At 33.3% G+C, this 18,943-nt stretch overlaps 1 protein-coding gene across 1 annotated transcript in view; it reads right to left on the bottom strand.

Annotated features, from left to right (window-relative positions):
• The window catches only part of LOC118747126, a 73,156-nt gene that overhangs the window by 28,919 nt on the left and 25,294 nt on the right, over positions 1-18,943 (bottom strand). Inside the window, exons 9-12 of the mRNA XM_036481116.1 lie at positions 17,261-17,375; positions 16,817-16,971; positions 14,018-14,180; positions 13,667-13,756 (exon numbers count right to left, since the gene is read on the bottom strand). Coding sequence (XP_036337009.1) covers positions 13,667-13,756; positions 14,018-14,180; positions 16,817-16,971; positions 17,261-17,375 — 523 coding nt within the window. The remainder of the gene's footprint in view (positions 1-13,666; positions 13,757-14,017; positions 14,181-16,816; positions 16,972-17,260; positions 17,376-18,943) is intronic.

Raw genomic sequence — 18,943 nt, 5'->3', positions numbered from 1 at the left:
AAGAATATTACATTATTGTCATTAATGTAGCGACAGGAGCAATGGGGAGAGACAACAACGAAACGCGAATTCTTTGTTTGGCCACATTTCGACGCCGCTGTCACACGCCATCTGCCAATGGGTCATTGTGCTGCGACCGCCCATAAATGTCAACGCAACAGACACGCACACAAAAATTTATTGGCATAAATACGAAATTCACTACAGCGTCTACGTCAAGTGACGGAGGGCTAAATTCCTGCAGAGATACATAAGGGCGAGCGAGAAGTTGTGAATATGGCGAAAGCAAGTAAGGAAGCAGACTATAAGGAATAAAAATCACGGCTTTCATAACAGAATACGATTGTAGATGGTATCAACAATAGCACCCTAGCGACATCTTATTAGTGTCCTGCCGCGTTGTGCTGTGATAAATGCACTTTAATGTGTAAAATGCTGTCAATAATATTAGCCCCTTAACGCTAAATGATAACAATAAAGTGGAAAACAAAATTAAAAGTTGCTGCGAAATAATTTGAGAAAGATATTTGCAAAAAAAAAATTATTTCAGGCCAACCCCCTCAATATCAAGGCTAGTCCAAGTATTGAAGACATCAAACCTATGTTATCCACCACAAATAGTTATATTATTGAAAGTTTTTTTTAATGAAAAATTGTTTAGCACAATTGGTGATTTAAAACTTGGTGAGACGAAAGATTCTCCATATACTTGAATATTAATAAGCTTAAGTGTATGAATGATTGCGTGCATCTACGTTCTCCATACATATGATTGACAAGCCTAGCTATGATTTTGCCGGTGCGATGCGAGTCTCGCTACAAATTTTTATTTCTAGTAACTATTTTTACTTATTTGATGAAGCGAAAAAAAACATTTTATAAGTGAAAAAGGTATGTAAATACATATAGATCTAATATAATAATATTAGATACCCCATTTACATACAAAACTGGACGGGGTTCATACTTCATTTGTTTGATTTGTTTCAAATTTTTAGGGTTGATAGATAAACATAATGATTAATGGCCTCATTCATAAAAAATAAAGTAGCTTTAAAATAGGTTTATAAACTGAAAAATGTATGAAAACGTAATAAGGCCATAAATAAATATATATGAAATTTGGGCTTGATTAACACATTTTTAAAAACTTGACAGCACAAAAACAAAAACAAATGGATTTGATAGTTTGCCAAATATCTCGAGAACGGGGCGAGGAAAAAATTTGAAAAAAATCACCCATACACACATCAAAATTCTCTATGAAAAGAAAATTAAATGTTTTTCTTGAAAAATGTTTCACATAAAAATTAAAAAAAAAACAACATTGGTTTTTGAAAATATGACATCTCAAAAAAAAATTTAAAAAATCACAGTGGTAGCTCTGAATATTGCGCAATATTTAAGTATAGTATTACGAGGTGCAGTCTACAATAATTATAATTTGAGGTATTGATTTTTTACACCGAAGTTCAGTAAAATGAGTGCATTACAAATTTACAAAATACCCTCTGTATTTTTGCTTTTTAGACTAAGTAACATAATATGTAACATATTCTATGTATAAGAATTTTTATAGTCGTAGGATAAGTTATTAACTTGAATTAAGTCTACCAAATCGTCCGCGAAAACTTTGGGAATACAAAAAGTTCTACACGTTTCCCATATTTGAATGCATTTCTAGTAAATCTGCATCTTTAAATGATTAATAGGATGGCAGGATTTTTCCCAAGGACATCGAAAAAATTAATTAATAGAAAAAGTACAGTGCACAGAAAAATTTTCGTTTTCAAATTTGTATGGAACGTTTTACTTTTAAAAACATATTGACCCAGGTTTTGCACCTACAATATTTATTTAAATTTTGACAACGAAAATTTTCAATTCAATTTCCAAAATTTGTTTTTTGATACGCACATTTTCAAATCGTTTTTAAAAACATTTTTTGTTAAAATCCACGAAAAAATAAATATATTCACAAAACTAGGAGTCACATACATAGTACAACTGCGTTTTTAATTTTTCTCTCTCACGTCAGAATTTTTTTTAAAGGACTTTGAAATTTCCTGGATAAGATTGGATAAAAAAATTACTCAAAATATTTGATGCATTGTAGAGTAGCAATATGGGTATCAGTTAAAAGGAAAAATTCTTTAGAATTTAAAAAAATTTAATTTTTGGGTGCACCAGGACGAATAAGTGTTAAAAATATCCTTTTAAAACTTTATCCTTGAATATCCTTAGAAATTTCCAATATTTATTTTTGAAAAAAAAATATATGTCAAGGACTTATATGTAAACTACCACATCCTCGAATTTCGTCCTTCTAAGTTTATTAGTTTTAGATAAAAAAAATTTAGACTTCTCTTTATAAGATATTGATAGTTACAGTATACATAAATAAAGATACTTGCGAATGTTTCGTTTTAAAGTCGTTAATAAAAAATACTGTATTTTTTATTTTGTATAAAGTACAATTATATCAAAAAATTTTATTTTACAATTTCTTTTAAAAACTTGCGTTTTATCTGTATCATTTTGTCTGTGTGGGTTTGTAAGGGTGTATTACAATGCATAATCTTTGTATGTCCTGAAAATTTGCAATTGTAGAACATTTCTAACTGGTCTGACAGGGCGTATGATGAACATTCAATTATTAAATGCAATTTATATAATAATTTGTTTTATTGTTTTAAAAATAAACAGCCTCTCATAATATGAAATAAACAAAATAATATGTTTTATATACAAATCCCTCAACTACACACCTATATATACAGATGGCTCAAAACGTAATAGCACTTCGTTTGCGGTCGTCTCAGAAGATGGAAAAACTATTACCGGTGGAATCTTACCAGCTTACTCGTCTGTGTTTAGTGCGGAAGCACTTGCGGTTTACAAAGCAATAGAATATGCTGTGCAAAACAAAGGAAAGTTTGTCGTTTGCTCTGACAGCTTTTCCTGCTTGAAATCTGTCAGCAATGTATATAATGTCTCCGCTGTAGTTTCTAAAATTCGCGATCTGTGCATTAAATATAGTAATAAAATTAAATTACTCTGGGTGCCTGGTCATTCCGGAATAACTGGAAATGAGTTTACTGACCTTACTGCGCACTATTTCGAAGCAGCACCAACTTTTCAATTTGTGTCTTTAGATAAGAAGGACCTAAAGAAACACATACAGCACCATATAAATTCAATAAGGGCCACAGAGTGGCGTAGTTTCAAGCACAATTACACAAGCATCAACCCCGATCGTATCAAAGTAGTATACCCTAGTAGTATCACCCGTCACCAATCTACAGTCTTTAATCGCTTGAGGATTGGCCACACAAACATCACGCACCAGCATTTACTAACCGGAGGTTCTCCTGCTTCCTGTCCATTTTGCTCCAGTTTAGCGTCGGTGGAACACTTCCTCAATGAATGTTCAATTTTGGAGAGATTAAGGCTTAAACATTTTGGCACTGTCAACCCAGCTACTATTTTAAAATCTATTTCTTTAAGTAACATATCTAGTATATATAATTTCATCAAGGAATGCAATATAAGTATATAAAATGAATTGGAATTTTTTGTTTAATTTTGTAACAACAAGTACCTTCTTAATTAATGTATTTTATATATATTCTCATACGTAACTTTTAAAAATAGAGAGTCGATGGCCTTAGCTGCTTGTACTCCTTTATTTTAGCCATTAAGGGTTGTATTCAATACTTTGCTTAATAAATAAATAAATAAATATGTTTTATTGTTTGATACATATGTCCTCTTGGGTTGATTAAGGAGCAAATTTGAAAGTATTAATAAAAACAATTTTAAAAACATGCTTTGAAATTTTTATACTTTAATATCCTTATCCTGTGAATATATGGATTTAAATGAAAACAAAGTTCTTCAAAATGCATTCCAAATTAAAAATCTTGAAGAGTAACATGTTTTAAAGGATAATTTTAACATGTTCCAAAAGGATAATTGAAATCAAATTTATAATTAATCTTGTTTAGAATTCTTCTTTCAATTCATATGCATATATCCATATATTGTGTAAACTTTTGGAAATATTGTAATTTATGGTCCTGTGAAAAAAAATCCTCACTGCCTGGTAAAAAACAAAAAACCAAGACTTACTTAATATTATGTCCTTATACTGTGGGGAGTATAGCATATACCGTCTCATACAGAGGTAAAATGAGTAAAATAACAAAACACGCACACTTATTCTGATAAATTTAATAAGGCATACAATTTTATTCGGATAGTTTTTAAGATAAAACCAATAAAATGAGGGGGTGTGCGTTAAAAACGAACCACTTCGGTTTTTTGGAACAGTCTAATATATACATATAAAAAGTTAGGTTAGCTTAGGAAGGCACGTACGAATGACGCGTACTTCCACTCGGAGGCGGAATTACTAATTGCGAATGCCCTCCATGAGTGCCTTCTTAGCGAAGTTATTCCATATTGTCAGTATAGTGTCTGTTAAACCATTTACTTTGCCTGATGAATCTGCGGAGCTCTGATATTTTCACTTCCACTTTCTCCACCAAAACCATTGGGAATGAGTGATCCCAAAGGCTTGAGACGCCATGTCTGGATTACAGGGCATTGTCATATAGGAAGTGTCGGATCGTTTCCTATTCTTTCTCATCCCAACAGTGCCATGGCACATAATTTCTTTCTGAGTTGGCAGGCATCGACGCGGCCCAAAAGAATAACCGTCATAAGGCTCTCCGGTCTCACAGTCGTCACGATTAATCCATATGTCATGAGTTACTGCTGTGGCGTATTCTTCAACTCCCGCACAATCTCTCCACCAAGATATAATATACAATTTAGCCGAAGCCACTTCAGCAATTGGCACAATTTTAATACTTAGTTGTATGTGTGAATACCAACATTTCCTTCTTCCGCTTCCAACTTCCTTACAATGGGTAGGAGGGTAACTTATTTCTGCAAGTATGCGCGAGTGAATACGAAAGCGCAATCAAGCTATTCCGCTGATATAATAATAATGAAAATAAATTTCTATTAGTTTTAATTGCTAGTGAAATGTGCACTACTCATTTTACGCCAAGTCGTAAATTTTTATTTGCCACTGCATAAAGTCCACGAATATTAGGGTATTTCTATTTTAATGCCATAAGTTTACTCAAAAATATATTTGTATGTATGTACATATGTTTATTAGACTGCATCACTCCCCATTCAAAAAATAATCGTTACTATTTTTCCACTGGAATTATAAAATTTATTATATTTTAAGACGTCCACCAAAATATTTCGAAAAGATATTAAGATTTAAGCGAGCTGGACCGATTTGAAAATACCTCCAAAAATGGAGTTTTTTATGGATAAAAATAGTTTCTTAAAGATTTTTTTTGAAAAAATCCCCTCAAATGACAAAACGGTTTAAGCTTAAAATATTTACATAAAAATATTTAAAAAAATTTTAACGGAATCGTAATGATGAGATTTTTGATGCTGTTTTTTAACTTTTTTCAAAGATTGGTATAAGAAAAACTTGAATAAATGAACCTAAACTCTTCCGATTTAGACCTGAGAGGTGTCATTGGAAAGGTATTTTCTCACCCTTTTTATTTCTTTGCTAATAAACTCATTCAAAGTATGGAAGAGAAAGATAGGATGAGCGAACGTCATTCAAAGTTGAATTAAGATGTGTTGGTACTCGAAGAAAAAATATGGCACACGAATGACGTTTCTTGGCCAGAAATAAAAACAGTGTGAAAATACCTTTCTACTGAGATCCCATAAGTTAAAATCAGAACATTTTTGGCCCTGTTGATCATGGTTTTCGTAAATCAATCTTTGAAAAAGTAAAAAAACAGCATCAAAAATCTCATTCTTAAGATTTTTAAATATGTTTATGCAGATTTTTTAAGCTTAATCTAATTTGTCATCTGAGGGGACTTTTTTCAAAAAGTCCTTTAAGAAAACTATTTTAATTCATGAAAAACTTCATTTTTGGAGGTATTTTCAAATCGGTCCAGCTCGCTTAAATCTTAATATTTTTCCGAAATATTTTGCTGGACATCTTAGAATATAATAAATTTTATAATCCCGGCGAAAAACCGCAACTTTTTTTTGGTGATGCAGTCTAATGTATATTTATTAAAATAATTGCAAAAAAGTATTGTAGTGGTCAAATAAAGTGAAGTGCTTGCTATCACTCTGTAGAATCCCATCCTTGTCCCGCGCAACATCAAAAATTATAAAAAAAAAGTTGTGTGTGGATCCCAGCTAGTGAGTGAGTAGTGAGCAGCTGGAGCGACATTTTTTCTGCCTCTATTACTCGTATTCAATATTTAAACAGGCAACCCCCTTCGAAAACCTGAAAGGCATTCCAAATTCTAGTCAAAGCTATGAACGATCTGTGTACCAAATTTCATCTACATATATCACCCTTTTTGGATAAAACAAAGTTCTAACTTCAAGAAATAAAACTTTCTTTCACATCTACATACATGGCAATTTTTTATTTTTGCATGTTATTTTTGAAATTCAAAGAAACGGTTTGGTGACCATACAAAAAATACCTTCGCGTATTATATATTACTAAAATGTTAGATAGTGTGTTTTTTTTTATGCGGATTTGAATTTAAGCGGTTTTTCAAAGCATTTTTTCGCTATAGCGATTTTGCTTTTTTGAGAGCTTTTATTACTTTTTTCAGTATGTAAGAGACAATACTTCTGATAAATAATTTGTATTTGTACTCTTTCATAATTCATGTATTTATTGCGGTATTTTCTTTCTTTTTTTAAATACAGACAAAATTTTATTTATTTCATTAATGTTCAGTTTAACATGGAATAATAAGAGTTAAGGTGCAGAAATAAATTGTTTTTTTTTTTTGCTTAATATTGCCTCACTGGATTTTTAAGCGGATTTTTAGAATTTTTTTTTTTATGGGGTACTTGAACTTATGCTGTTTCGAAAATGCTGGAAAGCATCCCCTGTTTTTATATGAAAGTAAAGAACTTGTGTATAAATATCTTGTGTATAAGTTAACTAAGTTTCACTATTCAAACTGATGGCAACCAATTTCGAAAGCATTTTTAAACTTAAATCTTCTTAAACCTCTTTCGCCTGATATTAGGGTAGAAATCTCAATTAATAATTTAGTTCATAAATTGAATTTGAAATTTCAAATATGAGGCAACCCTTTTAAATATAGTTCAAAAACTAAACCTTTATAAACCCCATTTCGATTGATATCCAGCTTTTAATAATTCATTAAACTTATTAACAATTTCAATTAACTTTTAAAACCGGTGGCAACTCTCTTAAACTACATGCAAAATTTTCTGAATATTCGATGATTTCTTACATTTTTGGTATCCAAATTTTAATACTTCATATAACTTCTTTATAATTTAACTAAATTCGACTTTTGAAACAGATGGCAACCTTCTCCATAATATTTTCACACTAGAACTTTTTAAAATCTCTTTCGTTTAACACCCAAATTATGATACATATCTATAAATATTTTTCAACTGTCAAGGTTAAACAGAATTTGATTTTTGAAACAGGTGGCAACCCTTTTACTCTTATGTGGTTAAAAAATATTGCATATTCAAAAACATTTCGATTTATACTCATATTGTAACAGTTTATTTTAGTATTCTTATGTGCAAGTTTCGAATGGCTACAAAATACCGTTGATTTTTGAAAATTGTTTACGGTGCTACGCATTTTCTTCCATATAAACAATTTTTCCAATATACTTTGTATGGAAGAAAATGCATGACACTCAACGGTATTTTTTAGCCACTTGGGAACTCGCACTTTATTATACTAAAACTGTATGGGCTACAAAACTACATACCTGAAATTTTTCTAAAAATATTATTAACTTATGAACTGCAGGTCATTGGGATAGCAGACCACATGTTTTTCAAATTTTTTTAAGTTTTTATTAAGATTTAAAAAATCGGAATTTCGCGTAGAATATGCTACATTTTTATAAACAAAATATGAATATTAAACAAACCAAAAGGAAAACTGAGGAAACACTGAGGATAAAAAAGGGTGTGCTAATTTTATGACTGGGAGTGAATACCGACAAGTTTAGCAGAAATTTGTGAATTTAAACTTAGTTGTATTCTTCTTTTCTGAAACTCTTCAAGTACGCTCTGAAACACTGACTCCCGTACTGGTCAGCCAGTCATAACTACAAACACGGCTGCTCTTTTTTCGTGACTTTGACTCAAACGATACTAAAGAAACTCAACTTATTAATGTTAACAATACAAATTCCATAAAAGCTATGGATGTTTAAATTGCGAAAGGCACAAAGCTACATAACTCAACAGAACAGGTAAAACAAATCAACAAACCAATGCAATGGTAAATAATAAATGCGCAAGCGAAATTGCTATATGCATGCAAGCAAAATTTCACTGGGCAATCTAATTAATATACATTTATTCATAAAACTCAACTCTAAGTAATTTTTAATATATGTATATGTAGAATACATATTTATTTCCAGAAGCCTGTGGTGGCGCAAGTCACACAAAAGCATAAATAACAATATGAATGTACTGTAGCAACGAGAGTCGAGACTGCAATACTGACGAACACATTATAGTAGCTAATCAACACGCAAACAAGATGACAAACAATACCTGAGCAAAACAAGTGAATTCTTTAGCAGCATACGCATAAACATACATACAAACAAATATACATGCTTACTTTCTAGCAACATAAACTCCTCGTGCAACATATCGTATGAGCAACATTCTGTGCCTACTATACAAATTCCGTTGCTGGCCATTTTTCAATTATTTAAATTTCAATAGTAAAAGCACAATGACCGTGGTGCTGGTAAGAGCTCAAATGTGAACAAATGAAACCATTTTAATTGGTTTCATGGCTTTAATGTTAATTAAGGCGTCAAGTGTCATGACTACAAATAACACTGTGCGACAGCCAACAAAAAAAGACAGTAATGAGGTATGGCAATTATAAGAGAGGAAAAGCTCTAGAATATTGGACCCCTACTGTTCTGTGCCTCAATGTCACATTTTTTAGAGTGTAAAGAAGTTCTCCTAATTTGTTGCTAAGTTGATCTGAATTATTTTAAGAATGTTTTAAAAAACTTCATTTACCATAAATCCTGTCTTTAAGGAACTACAGTAAAATTTAAGGGCACATATTTCCATTATTTTATTTGAACCAAACGAGGGTCAGAATGACCCACACGTTCGCGAAACAGTAGGATTAAAATGTTGCCTAAAAATATGCGCCATTAAATTAGACTTTACCTACTGAAATACAAGAAGAATGTTAAATGTAGCTTTTAAGAGATTTTTCAAATAACATCAACTAGAGACTAAACAAAACACTGTAAAATAAAAAGTATGCCGTTCGGGGACAAAACGGCAAGTAATCATTCTAGAGCTATTTTTCTTTCAAAATATTCATACTGCGTTCGCGTCTGGTTTTATTCATCACATTTTGTTACACAGTGTCGCTAAGAAATACTCCAATTAAAATTGCCTTAGTGCGAGTATGCACTATTCTGATGGTGCTCTTAAATGTAGTTTTGGAGACTCTCAATTTTTTATTGGCCAATGTTACGATATTTATTCATCAAATGTGCAACTTTGTCATGAATGATTAAGTTAGTAGTTAAGTAGTAAAGTGCCGGCTAAATTTCTGGCTCCACGAGCAAATGGGTTGATAGTGAAAACAATTTTAAGCAACCTTTCTAAATATGAACCAAATTGGACCATAAATGCGGGTTTTTCGAATAGTTCGACCCCCCGCGCCACCTATTGGCATAATTTTTTATGCAGTTATTCCTTTTTATTTAGGTAATATGTATTAAAAATATATACGAAATTTGACCACAAATACAAGGTTTCGAAATATTTCGACCCCCGCTCCACCTTTCGGGCAATTTTTTTTTTAAGCTCTTTCTTTCCACGGAAGTAATATGTGTGCAATCTAAATATGAAGCAAATCTTATTTTTCAAATATCTCAAATCCTGCGCCACCTAGCGTACTAAATCAGCCATCGTATTGCATTTTCATCGGGTTCTCAGCTGTGACGTCTGGGCCTGATTTTAAAAACACTTTCACACCGTACAGTGGTAGCCACACTTAACACCGTACAGCCGTAGAAATTACCAATTTGGCGGCGTTTTAGTGAAATTTTAAATCTTCGAATCCCGCCAAATTTCTTTGTTTTTTTTTACAACTAACAACCCAACAGATTTGATGTTTTTTTGTTTTGTTTTGTTCCAATTTTTGCCCAGCTGTGGGCGTTCAAACTAAGCATATGTTTCAGCAAGTGTATTAATTATTTTCGCGCATATTTGCAGGACAAAGTTTGTTTACAAAAAAAATTTAATTTTCTAACTGTCTATTTGGATTAGTGGTTTAATTGGAATTATTGTGTATGTGCTAAATAAAACAAAAAAAAATATGTTTTGGGCCTGTGCGAATAGGTTTTAGTGCTTAGTCGTGGTACAGAATGCCCTTTGTGATAAATTGTTTTAGCATGTAGAATAAAAGTTGGGTGGATTCGACAGGATTCGCCCCCGGAAGTTAGTTTGTTTTTTAGTATGATCTATTTTATATTCCAAGTTGAAGAATTAGGTGCAGGTTTTTGCTTCTTTTTGAGGTTTGGCGTTTTTTAGGTACAATTTCAGAGTCAAAACGCACCCTTTTTTTAGTTTGGCACAGTGAACTTGTACCAACAAACAAGTTTTTGGCTGTCGAAAATCATGTATTTTGTATGATTGTATTATTGATCCCTCAAAATATACGAATACAAAAATATTGAAAAAATATTACACCTAAATTGTGTTATTTTTTCGAAGTTTCGTAAAACGTCTTCAAAATGACGACCAAATCGTCAACCTGGCAACACTGATCATAATACCAATTTTCTAGTACATCATTTGGCGCAAGGATATGTCCTTTGGAGTTTGGTTCGGTGCATGAGGAAATCTTCCTCCAGGAAATGGCCAGAAGGGTACTTTTACGTACGATTCAATCGCAGTTCACAACGTCCGGAGATTTATATCCACGTATCTTCTGGTTAGCAACCAAACAACCATTTGGGAGAGAGGCAAAATGAGAAGGCGAAAAACCTCGCCTGCGCTGGGTTTGAGTTCCTCCACGTTAAAACGCCTCCCAATGAAGACTACAACAATTCTTCGGATGGCACTCCCTTCTTTTATAACGACCATGGCAAACGTGTAAAGGACTATGATTCTAGGGTATGCGCCTGGAATATCCGGACCTTTGATGGGGAAGCTGGCTCTGCCCGACTGGTTTATGACCTCCTGAAGACCAAGGCTGACAACACCGCCATCCAAGAAATGCTATGGAATGGCAAGAAAGCAGGAAAAGCATAGGGCCTTGCGACATCTACAACAGCTGCCACGTAAAGGAGCGCAAATTCGAAATGGCATTTGCAGCGGAAGAGAGACTCCGTGGCCAATGAACTCAAGTTTATGCAAATTTTTATACTGAATATCGAGCTGGAATTTAAGACAGTACAGAATTTAATACAAACAGAAACCAGTTATTGTAAAGAGACTACGTAACAAGGAATTATATACCTACCTTAAATTCTCTGAAGCCATTAAAATACATTTAAATGCATTTTTTTATGTTATACATGTATTTATACTTAAGTATGTAAGTATGTATTTATAATAAGTCATACATTTACTTTAAATTAACTAACAAATAAAGGTACAATTTGTGATTGCAAATTTTTCGTATTGAAATTTTATAATTTACTTATTATTTATTGGGGTTTCTCATTCTTCCCTTTACATGCTATTAACTAGTTTTCCTCGTATTTTTACATATATCCTTAGACATTGCGCGATGTACAATAATCTGTAACCACATCCTTATCCTCCACCTGATCGATTAGCACCAATTCATACACGATAATAGTGCCAGCCATCTGATGAGTGCAAGGATATATTTATATATATGTATATATATTATGTTAGTTCATTCTTGTTATATACATACATATATATATGTATACATAAAATATGTAATAATAAATACTATTCACATGAAGCAGCCCAGGATGGAAATTGAGATTTTAAGATTATTTACAAAAGAAACGAAAATTATTTAATTAAAATAAAAGCTTAAAAATATTATATGTAATGTAATAATATAAATTGAGCCCAGCATTTTTATAAAATTACTCAAAACTTTGATAGGAAACAATAAATACCTCCCATCGAGACTGTAAAACTAAGGCCGTAAATGCTTCAAGCTTATTAATAAAATTAAATCTCAATTTCAGCCTTTTTCTAACTGTTTCATTGAATAGTATACTTACTTATGTACACATGTATGTATATACGAGTACAGTGGGTGTACACTAGGGTTAAGTGTTTTTTATATGCATAAAAGTCTGCGGTGAGCCAAGAATAATCCGCAATTTTTACATTTTTATTGTATGCATGCGCTTTTGGATCATAAAGCTCTCGCGAATTTCCGAAAAAATAACAAAACATATACATACCTAACACTAAAAATACGAAACGGTTTCAAAACTTCTAAATGGTACCGAATGAAAAATTTCCTCAGGGCCTTAAGCTACCGAAAAATTCCAAAAGGTCCCAAAAGCCCAAAACAATCAAAGAAAAACTTCAAAACGCAGTCATGAGGATTTCGGCAAAGTTCCGAAAAACCACGACCCGAGAGGAGGTGCCGAAAAAACAACATCTTCCCTAAAAATCCCGAAAAAATTAAAAAAAAGAATTTCGATAATTTTCATAAAAACAAAATCTGACTTCTACTGAAGAAATCCCACGAAAATTTCGGAACTCTTGAAAAAGCTTTCAGGATCTGCAGCCAACCGAAAAATCACGAATTGTTTCCAAAGATCCGAAATTTTCTATATAAAACTTCAAAAATCAAAATAAAAAACGAAGCATTCGACAAGGTTCCGAGAAACCCAAAAACATCCATTAAAAGTCCTGAGAGAATACCGAAAAAATCGCAAAATAAAACACGAAAATTGTGGAAAAATTTCGGAAATATACCGAAGGTCCCGTTAAAAGACCCAAACAAACAAGGAATTCGTAAAAAATCAAGAAAATAATCGCAAAAAATCCCGTCGAGTTCCGAAAAATCCCGAATGAGCCCGAAAGAATTGGAAATAGTTCCGCAAAAACCCAAGGCCCCAATAAAAATCCCAAATGAAGCCGAGAAAAAACCAAGAAATTAAATACGAATCCAATAAAGCACAAAAAATTCCGGAGTATAAAGACAACAACCTGAACCTGCTCAAAAAATTACACGAAGACTTAGCTTTTTAATAGAATAGTAATATTTAGTTTTAAAAGCCATGAGCAAAATATATTACACAAAGAGAAAGGTTTCTAATTGTGTCTTTGAAAACTCGTTACGATAAATTTGTCACTGACCTTTTGCTTTCAAAATCCAAAAATCTTTATTCAAAGTCTCTGGTTGTGAAAAAACTTACTTTATACTTAAGCACAGTTTGGCTCCACAGGCTTCTTAAAAAAAGAGTCAAAAAAATAGCAAAACACTAGTATACGTACTCGTACCTACTCATATACATACTCGTACTTATATTTAAAAACATTTATGACTATACTTAAGCAATAATGATGACAAACTTACCGCAAATATGAGGCGACGCGTCAAAAAGAAAAAACTTTTACCACTAAAGGCAATCAAATCGTGTATGATGATTTCATTTAAACGTTTGAGCTATGCAAATATGAGCAATAAATTTATAAATAAATAAAAGAGATGCGAAACGATTTTAGTTGAAGTTTCTTCAACAGAGGTTAACATAGCAAACAAATAAAAAAAACGAAATTGAAAGGCAATTGGTTAAACAAATAAAATTCCACAAACTCAAAGGATAAGTTTGATGCATATCTGGGAATTTATCCATTTACTTGTATATGTATGTGGAGATGTATGTATATAGTATGTATGTAGGTATAGTACTAGTTATGTACTCACTTCAAGGTTCCAGAATTTCGTTGGTATCTCATACATGGTCGACATTATTTGATTAGCTTCGCTATGTACGGCGCCAGCCGACAACATCATTGTTGAAATGCGCACCAATACGAATAGTAATGAGAACCAAAAGTAAATTTCTTTCATAAAGTTTTCTCGAGTGCTATAGTCGCATATGGGTAAAATCATGAAAGAATACATGCATAAGTAAATATTATTATATTATTAAGTGGAACTCATAACACTGTACCTAACGCTAAAATGACAAAAAACAAACACCCAGATACGTAAACTTAATTTTACGTCGGAGATTACGGATCTGGATACCGTTTTCCTAGATCAGGTCATTTTCTTAAGATTTTTTCATTTAAATTTTGCCAATGAAAAAAAATCAAATTTTAATATGGAAAAGGTTACTCATACGCCATGTACGGTTATTTACAAGTGCAGCCATCTCCGACACGGCGTATACGTAACATTATGGCATGGTTTCGAATAACGGTATACAGATGCATGTCTGGGGGTTTTTTTATGTCAACTTGAGATTTTCCCCTCATTGTAATTAGCTTATGCGAAACGGTTGGAGAGTCCTAATCTTATATATACATAAATAGGCAATCATGTTTCCTTTACATCCCTTTTACGACTAAACTGTACTTCTAAGGTATAAACAATTAGATATAATTAGAAAGGTATTTTGATGCTGATGTCCAGGCAATTTTTAAAATTTCAAGTTAAAGCGAAAAAATCAATTCAAAAGTAACACCAAAACCAACGCCATATGTACATGTACATGGTTGGGCCAGAAATGCCTCCTAAATGTACGCTTTAATATTCATACTGAATCATAGAAACGTGCTAAGCAGCAGTTTAGGAATAACAGCCAGTTTCACCAAACTATTTAAGTGGAAATTAACTGAAATTTAATTTTGTATTTATTCTCATTTGAATAATTTCCAGTTTCAATAAACTATTTATTTAAGTGAGTAAAAAGTGGTTGTAAAACAGACTAGGCCAGCGAAAGTTTTCATTTGTACTGAGAGCTTTTGAAAGCTTTGGCACGCTGTGTTATAAAAGCAAGGCTGGTATACAAGTAAGCAGCAGATACACAATGATCAGGTGATTAAACGTGTAACACCTCTGAGTGTGGTTATTCTGATTTAATTTATGTTTAAGTGAAGAGCATAGGTCACTTAAATCAAAATTAAAATTGATCGGTGAAACCACAAATTCCCAAATTGAAGTAATTTTCACTTAAATAATTTGGTGAAACTGGCTGTTAGACTCAACCAAGGAAGAAGATAAAGTTGAGTATGTAGAATAAGATAGGGATAAACGCAGAGATTAAAATAAAAGTAAAGAAACCTACACATAAAGACAAAGAGGAAGGTAAATTTAAATACTTAAATAAAGAAAACAATACAGATAAAGATCTGAAGAAGTGATAAATATAAAAATGAAGAGATTAAAAATCGGCATAGACAAAGGTAGAGACAAAAAAGAGTAAGATAAAATTTAAGAATGACATGTTATGTCGTGTTGTGTTGTATTGTTTTGTATTGTCTAATAAAATGGGAAATATGAAAATCAGAGCACTTATATGATTTTCTTTGCTTTATTCATGTATCCACTGGACGTTAATTTTCAGTCACTCTTGAATTTAATTCGGACATATCAATACGATTGTTATCATTTTCGGTCGCTTGCTGGTCATCAGTGTGGTTTGCTCGTCGTTTATTTGAATGACATCGATGACCTATTTAGTCATGTCTTTTCACCGGCATTGTATTGAAATTTATAAAATAAGCCATAATCGTTTCCACTGCCAATTAAATCAATATAAATCTTCGTAAAGTCTACCTAAATTTAAGAAGAAACTTCGTGAGGTCATATGCTCGGCACATAACCCTGCACACCTTGCGTTTTGTTCCGCGCCTACTGCGCCTGCCGGATCATGGACAGATCGAGTTTCCGTTTATTCGCTTCGAGGGAGTGCAGTTCAGTAGTTACGCTGCCCTCCTTATGGGCAATGACGGCAGTTTTTGACGCTATATTCTTTGTCGATAGGTCCGCCGGCAAGAGATGCAACAAGGTGTCGAGTCCCGACGTTGGCGTAGTCCTAAGTGCCTTGTCATGCCGATCATTGATAGCCTATATTCACTTTCCATACTCGTAAGAAAGGTGTTCTTCTCCAGTGCTGTCCACCAAACCAATACCCCATGGAACAGTATCGGCCTCACTATCACCGTGAAGATCCAGTGAGAAGGAGAAGGCGACAAGTCCCAGGTGCTGCCCAACATCTTTTTGCATGCATAGAGGCCTTCTTCGCCCTCTCCTCCACACTGAGGCGCCACAACAGCTTACTATCGAGTATTATTCCGCGATAGTTGGTGCTTTGCTTCACCAGAAAAGATATCCCATCCAGATTGGGCTTGGACCATTTCGGAATCTTGTATTTCCTGGTGAAGAGTATTAGATTCTAAGTTGATACTAAGCCCCACTTCGATTGCCCAAAGATGTATCAATCGTAGTGCTTAGCTCATAAGTGAGCTAAGTCTGTCCACACTCCAGTAAGTAAGTTTACTTCGGAAGGATTTTGTTTATTTCCTTTTGAATAGCTTGAAGAAAGTTGTTAATAAAAAAAAACAGGAACTCCTTCATCACTCTTTTACAACTTAATATCACACAGCGAATTCCGTTTGCTTATTGCAACCATTCTGGTGCCGGCGTACATTCATTTATCTTACTCAACCCAATATGTATTATAAATATGAAGTATGTAGTAAAAATGCAACTTACTTGAAACTGTGAAATATTTGCACACATATAAAGTATAGATTATTGCAGCATGACACAAGTATCAGTGTTGACAATCCATCATCGTAGAGATTCAGCACATCGACTAGAGCCATAAAATCGTAACGCACATCCCGCCAGAATTCTTCCCCCATATGCTACGAATTGCAAGAAACAAAATGCTTATGTACTATGTATCAAATGGTATTTATCTATATGTACAAATGTCTGTACATTATAGATATTAAAGACAAATTAATAAGGGGGTCTTTATGAGAGCAACAGAAGCCCAATCAACAATTTTTAGAATTTTTTATCTGTCTGTATATTTTACGCTCATCTGTCGAAAAATAATGGTAATTTTGTACCTTCCGAAAAATGTGACCCTTCCAGGGTGCAAAAGGTGTTTGATTTTACACTAAACCCTGTAAAAGTGCATGTTTTTACCTTCTTGCTCTTGTCTATAATTTCATAATATTGTTGTTTTAGGCAACCATCTGATTTTAAGGGCAACCATCTGACCTCACAAGGCTTCAAAGGGCAGTGCATGTGCCTTTTTTGTCTTACAAGAGTGTGACATTTTAAGAGTTCACTCTTAAAGGCAAAACTATGTGCATTTGAGTGAAAGTCCGAAAATGTGACATACACAGTTTTTTACAACAAACATATAGCAACATTTCGCACTTTTAGTTTAGCACAAACGCACAGATAAAACCCTGACTGAAATGCAAAGAGCGAGAAAACTGTGTTGTGGTGCTGTGCTGTTCGTACATCGTTCGGCAGTTAAAGCAACAGCGCAGGCGAAGCGCAACGAATATCTGAGACCGCCCTGTGGCTGAACTGTTTGAAATTTCACAGCCAAAGCATCTGCACTGTTCACGCTTTTGTGCACAACAAAGCTCTAATTTTTGCCTTTCGCCGTTTGGCATCAAAGAGTGAACTCTAGTAAAATTTATTTTAGAATCGAACACGAAAATAGAAAGGGGCAATCAAAGGGCGACATTTTTTGGTGGAGACGAAAACACTTTAATGCATGTATTGCTAGAGGTCTATCTTAAAATATAGAAAAAAAAATATTAAAGAGTTGCCAACTGTAGGAAATTGTACTTTAAGTAAATTGATAAGAAAGTAAATAATGCAATATTATTATTAGTTTTATTTCTTAAACACTCTATGTTTATTATTATATTTTTTAAATTTTGAAACCCGCTTAGAAAAGTTAACAATTCGAAAAAGTTAATTACCCTTGGGACATTTCGGTTAACTTTTTAGAGATTCTACTGTAAATATTGCAAAATGGGTATCAGGCTAAAGGGTAAAATTGCTGTCAACACTTTTTATGAAACGTGTTGCCACTTGTTTGAAAAATTGTATTCAACTAAATTGATAAAATAAATGAACACATACAATATGGGTATTAAACTAAAGAGGTTTAGTTAAGTTTTCTGTCGAAAGTACGCTATAAGCAACTCAAGGGGAAAGCGAGACGTATTTTCCGCAATAAGAAGAGAGAGGCCGAAATACTTGAGTGCGAAGAACTTGAAATGCTGGCCGACAACAAAAACACCCGAAAATTTTATCAGAGGGTTAGTTGACTTAAAAGGTTTCAAGACCAGGGTGAAATCCTGTAAGAACAACCATGACGACCTAGTGACGATGTCCAGAATGTATGTACTTAAATTATGGAGGCAACACTTTTCCACCCGATTGAGAAAGGCAGCGGCATTGAAAGTAGTGGACAAAACGAAGCCGAGCCCGCACTCGATGACGATGGAGTCGATGTAGCTGCTGGAGCTGATGGCCTGCAAGCCGTATGCAGAATATAGTCAGATGAACGCATGCCCGAGCACTGGCATTTAAATCCACCAACAAAAGTTTGATGAGATTTCGTTTCGGTTTTGTCAAAAAACAATGTTGATTCGGCTTTTGAGGTACATTGAAAAAATTCGCCAAAATTCAGTTCGTTTCGGTTCGGCCTCAACAATTGATGATCAGTCATTGTCTAATGTATATGTAATTTACCTTGTACATACATTTTTTTTTTTTTTTGAATGGGTACACTTACCTGTTTTACATGTCGCTTTATACGCCAATGCATTTGACGGAAACGTATGGCAAAACAGCGAAAAA

The sequence above is a fragment of the Rhagoletis pomonella genome, unplaced genomic scaffold (assembly GCF_013731165.1).
Source record: "Rhagoletis pomonella isolate Grant_MI unplaced genomic scaffold, Rhpom_1.0 Rhpom_scaffold_00011, whole genome shotgun sequence".
In the NCBI taxonomy this organism is placed as follows: Eukaryota; Metazoa; Arthropoda; class Insecta; order Diptera; family Tephritidae; genus Rhagoletis; species Rhagoletis pomonella.
This window is presented reverse-complemented; position numbering and strand designations above follow the sequence as displayed.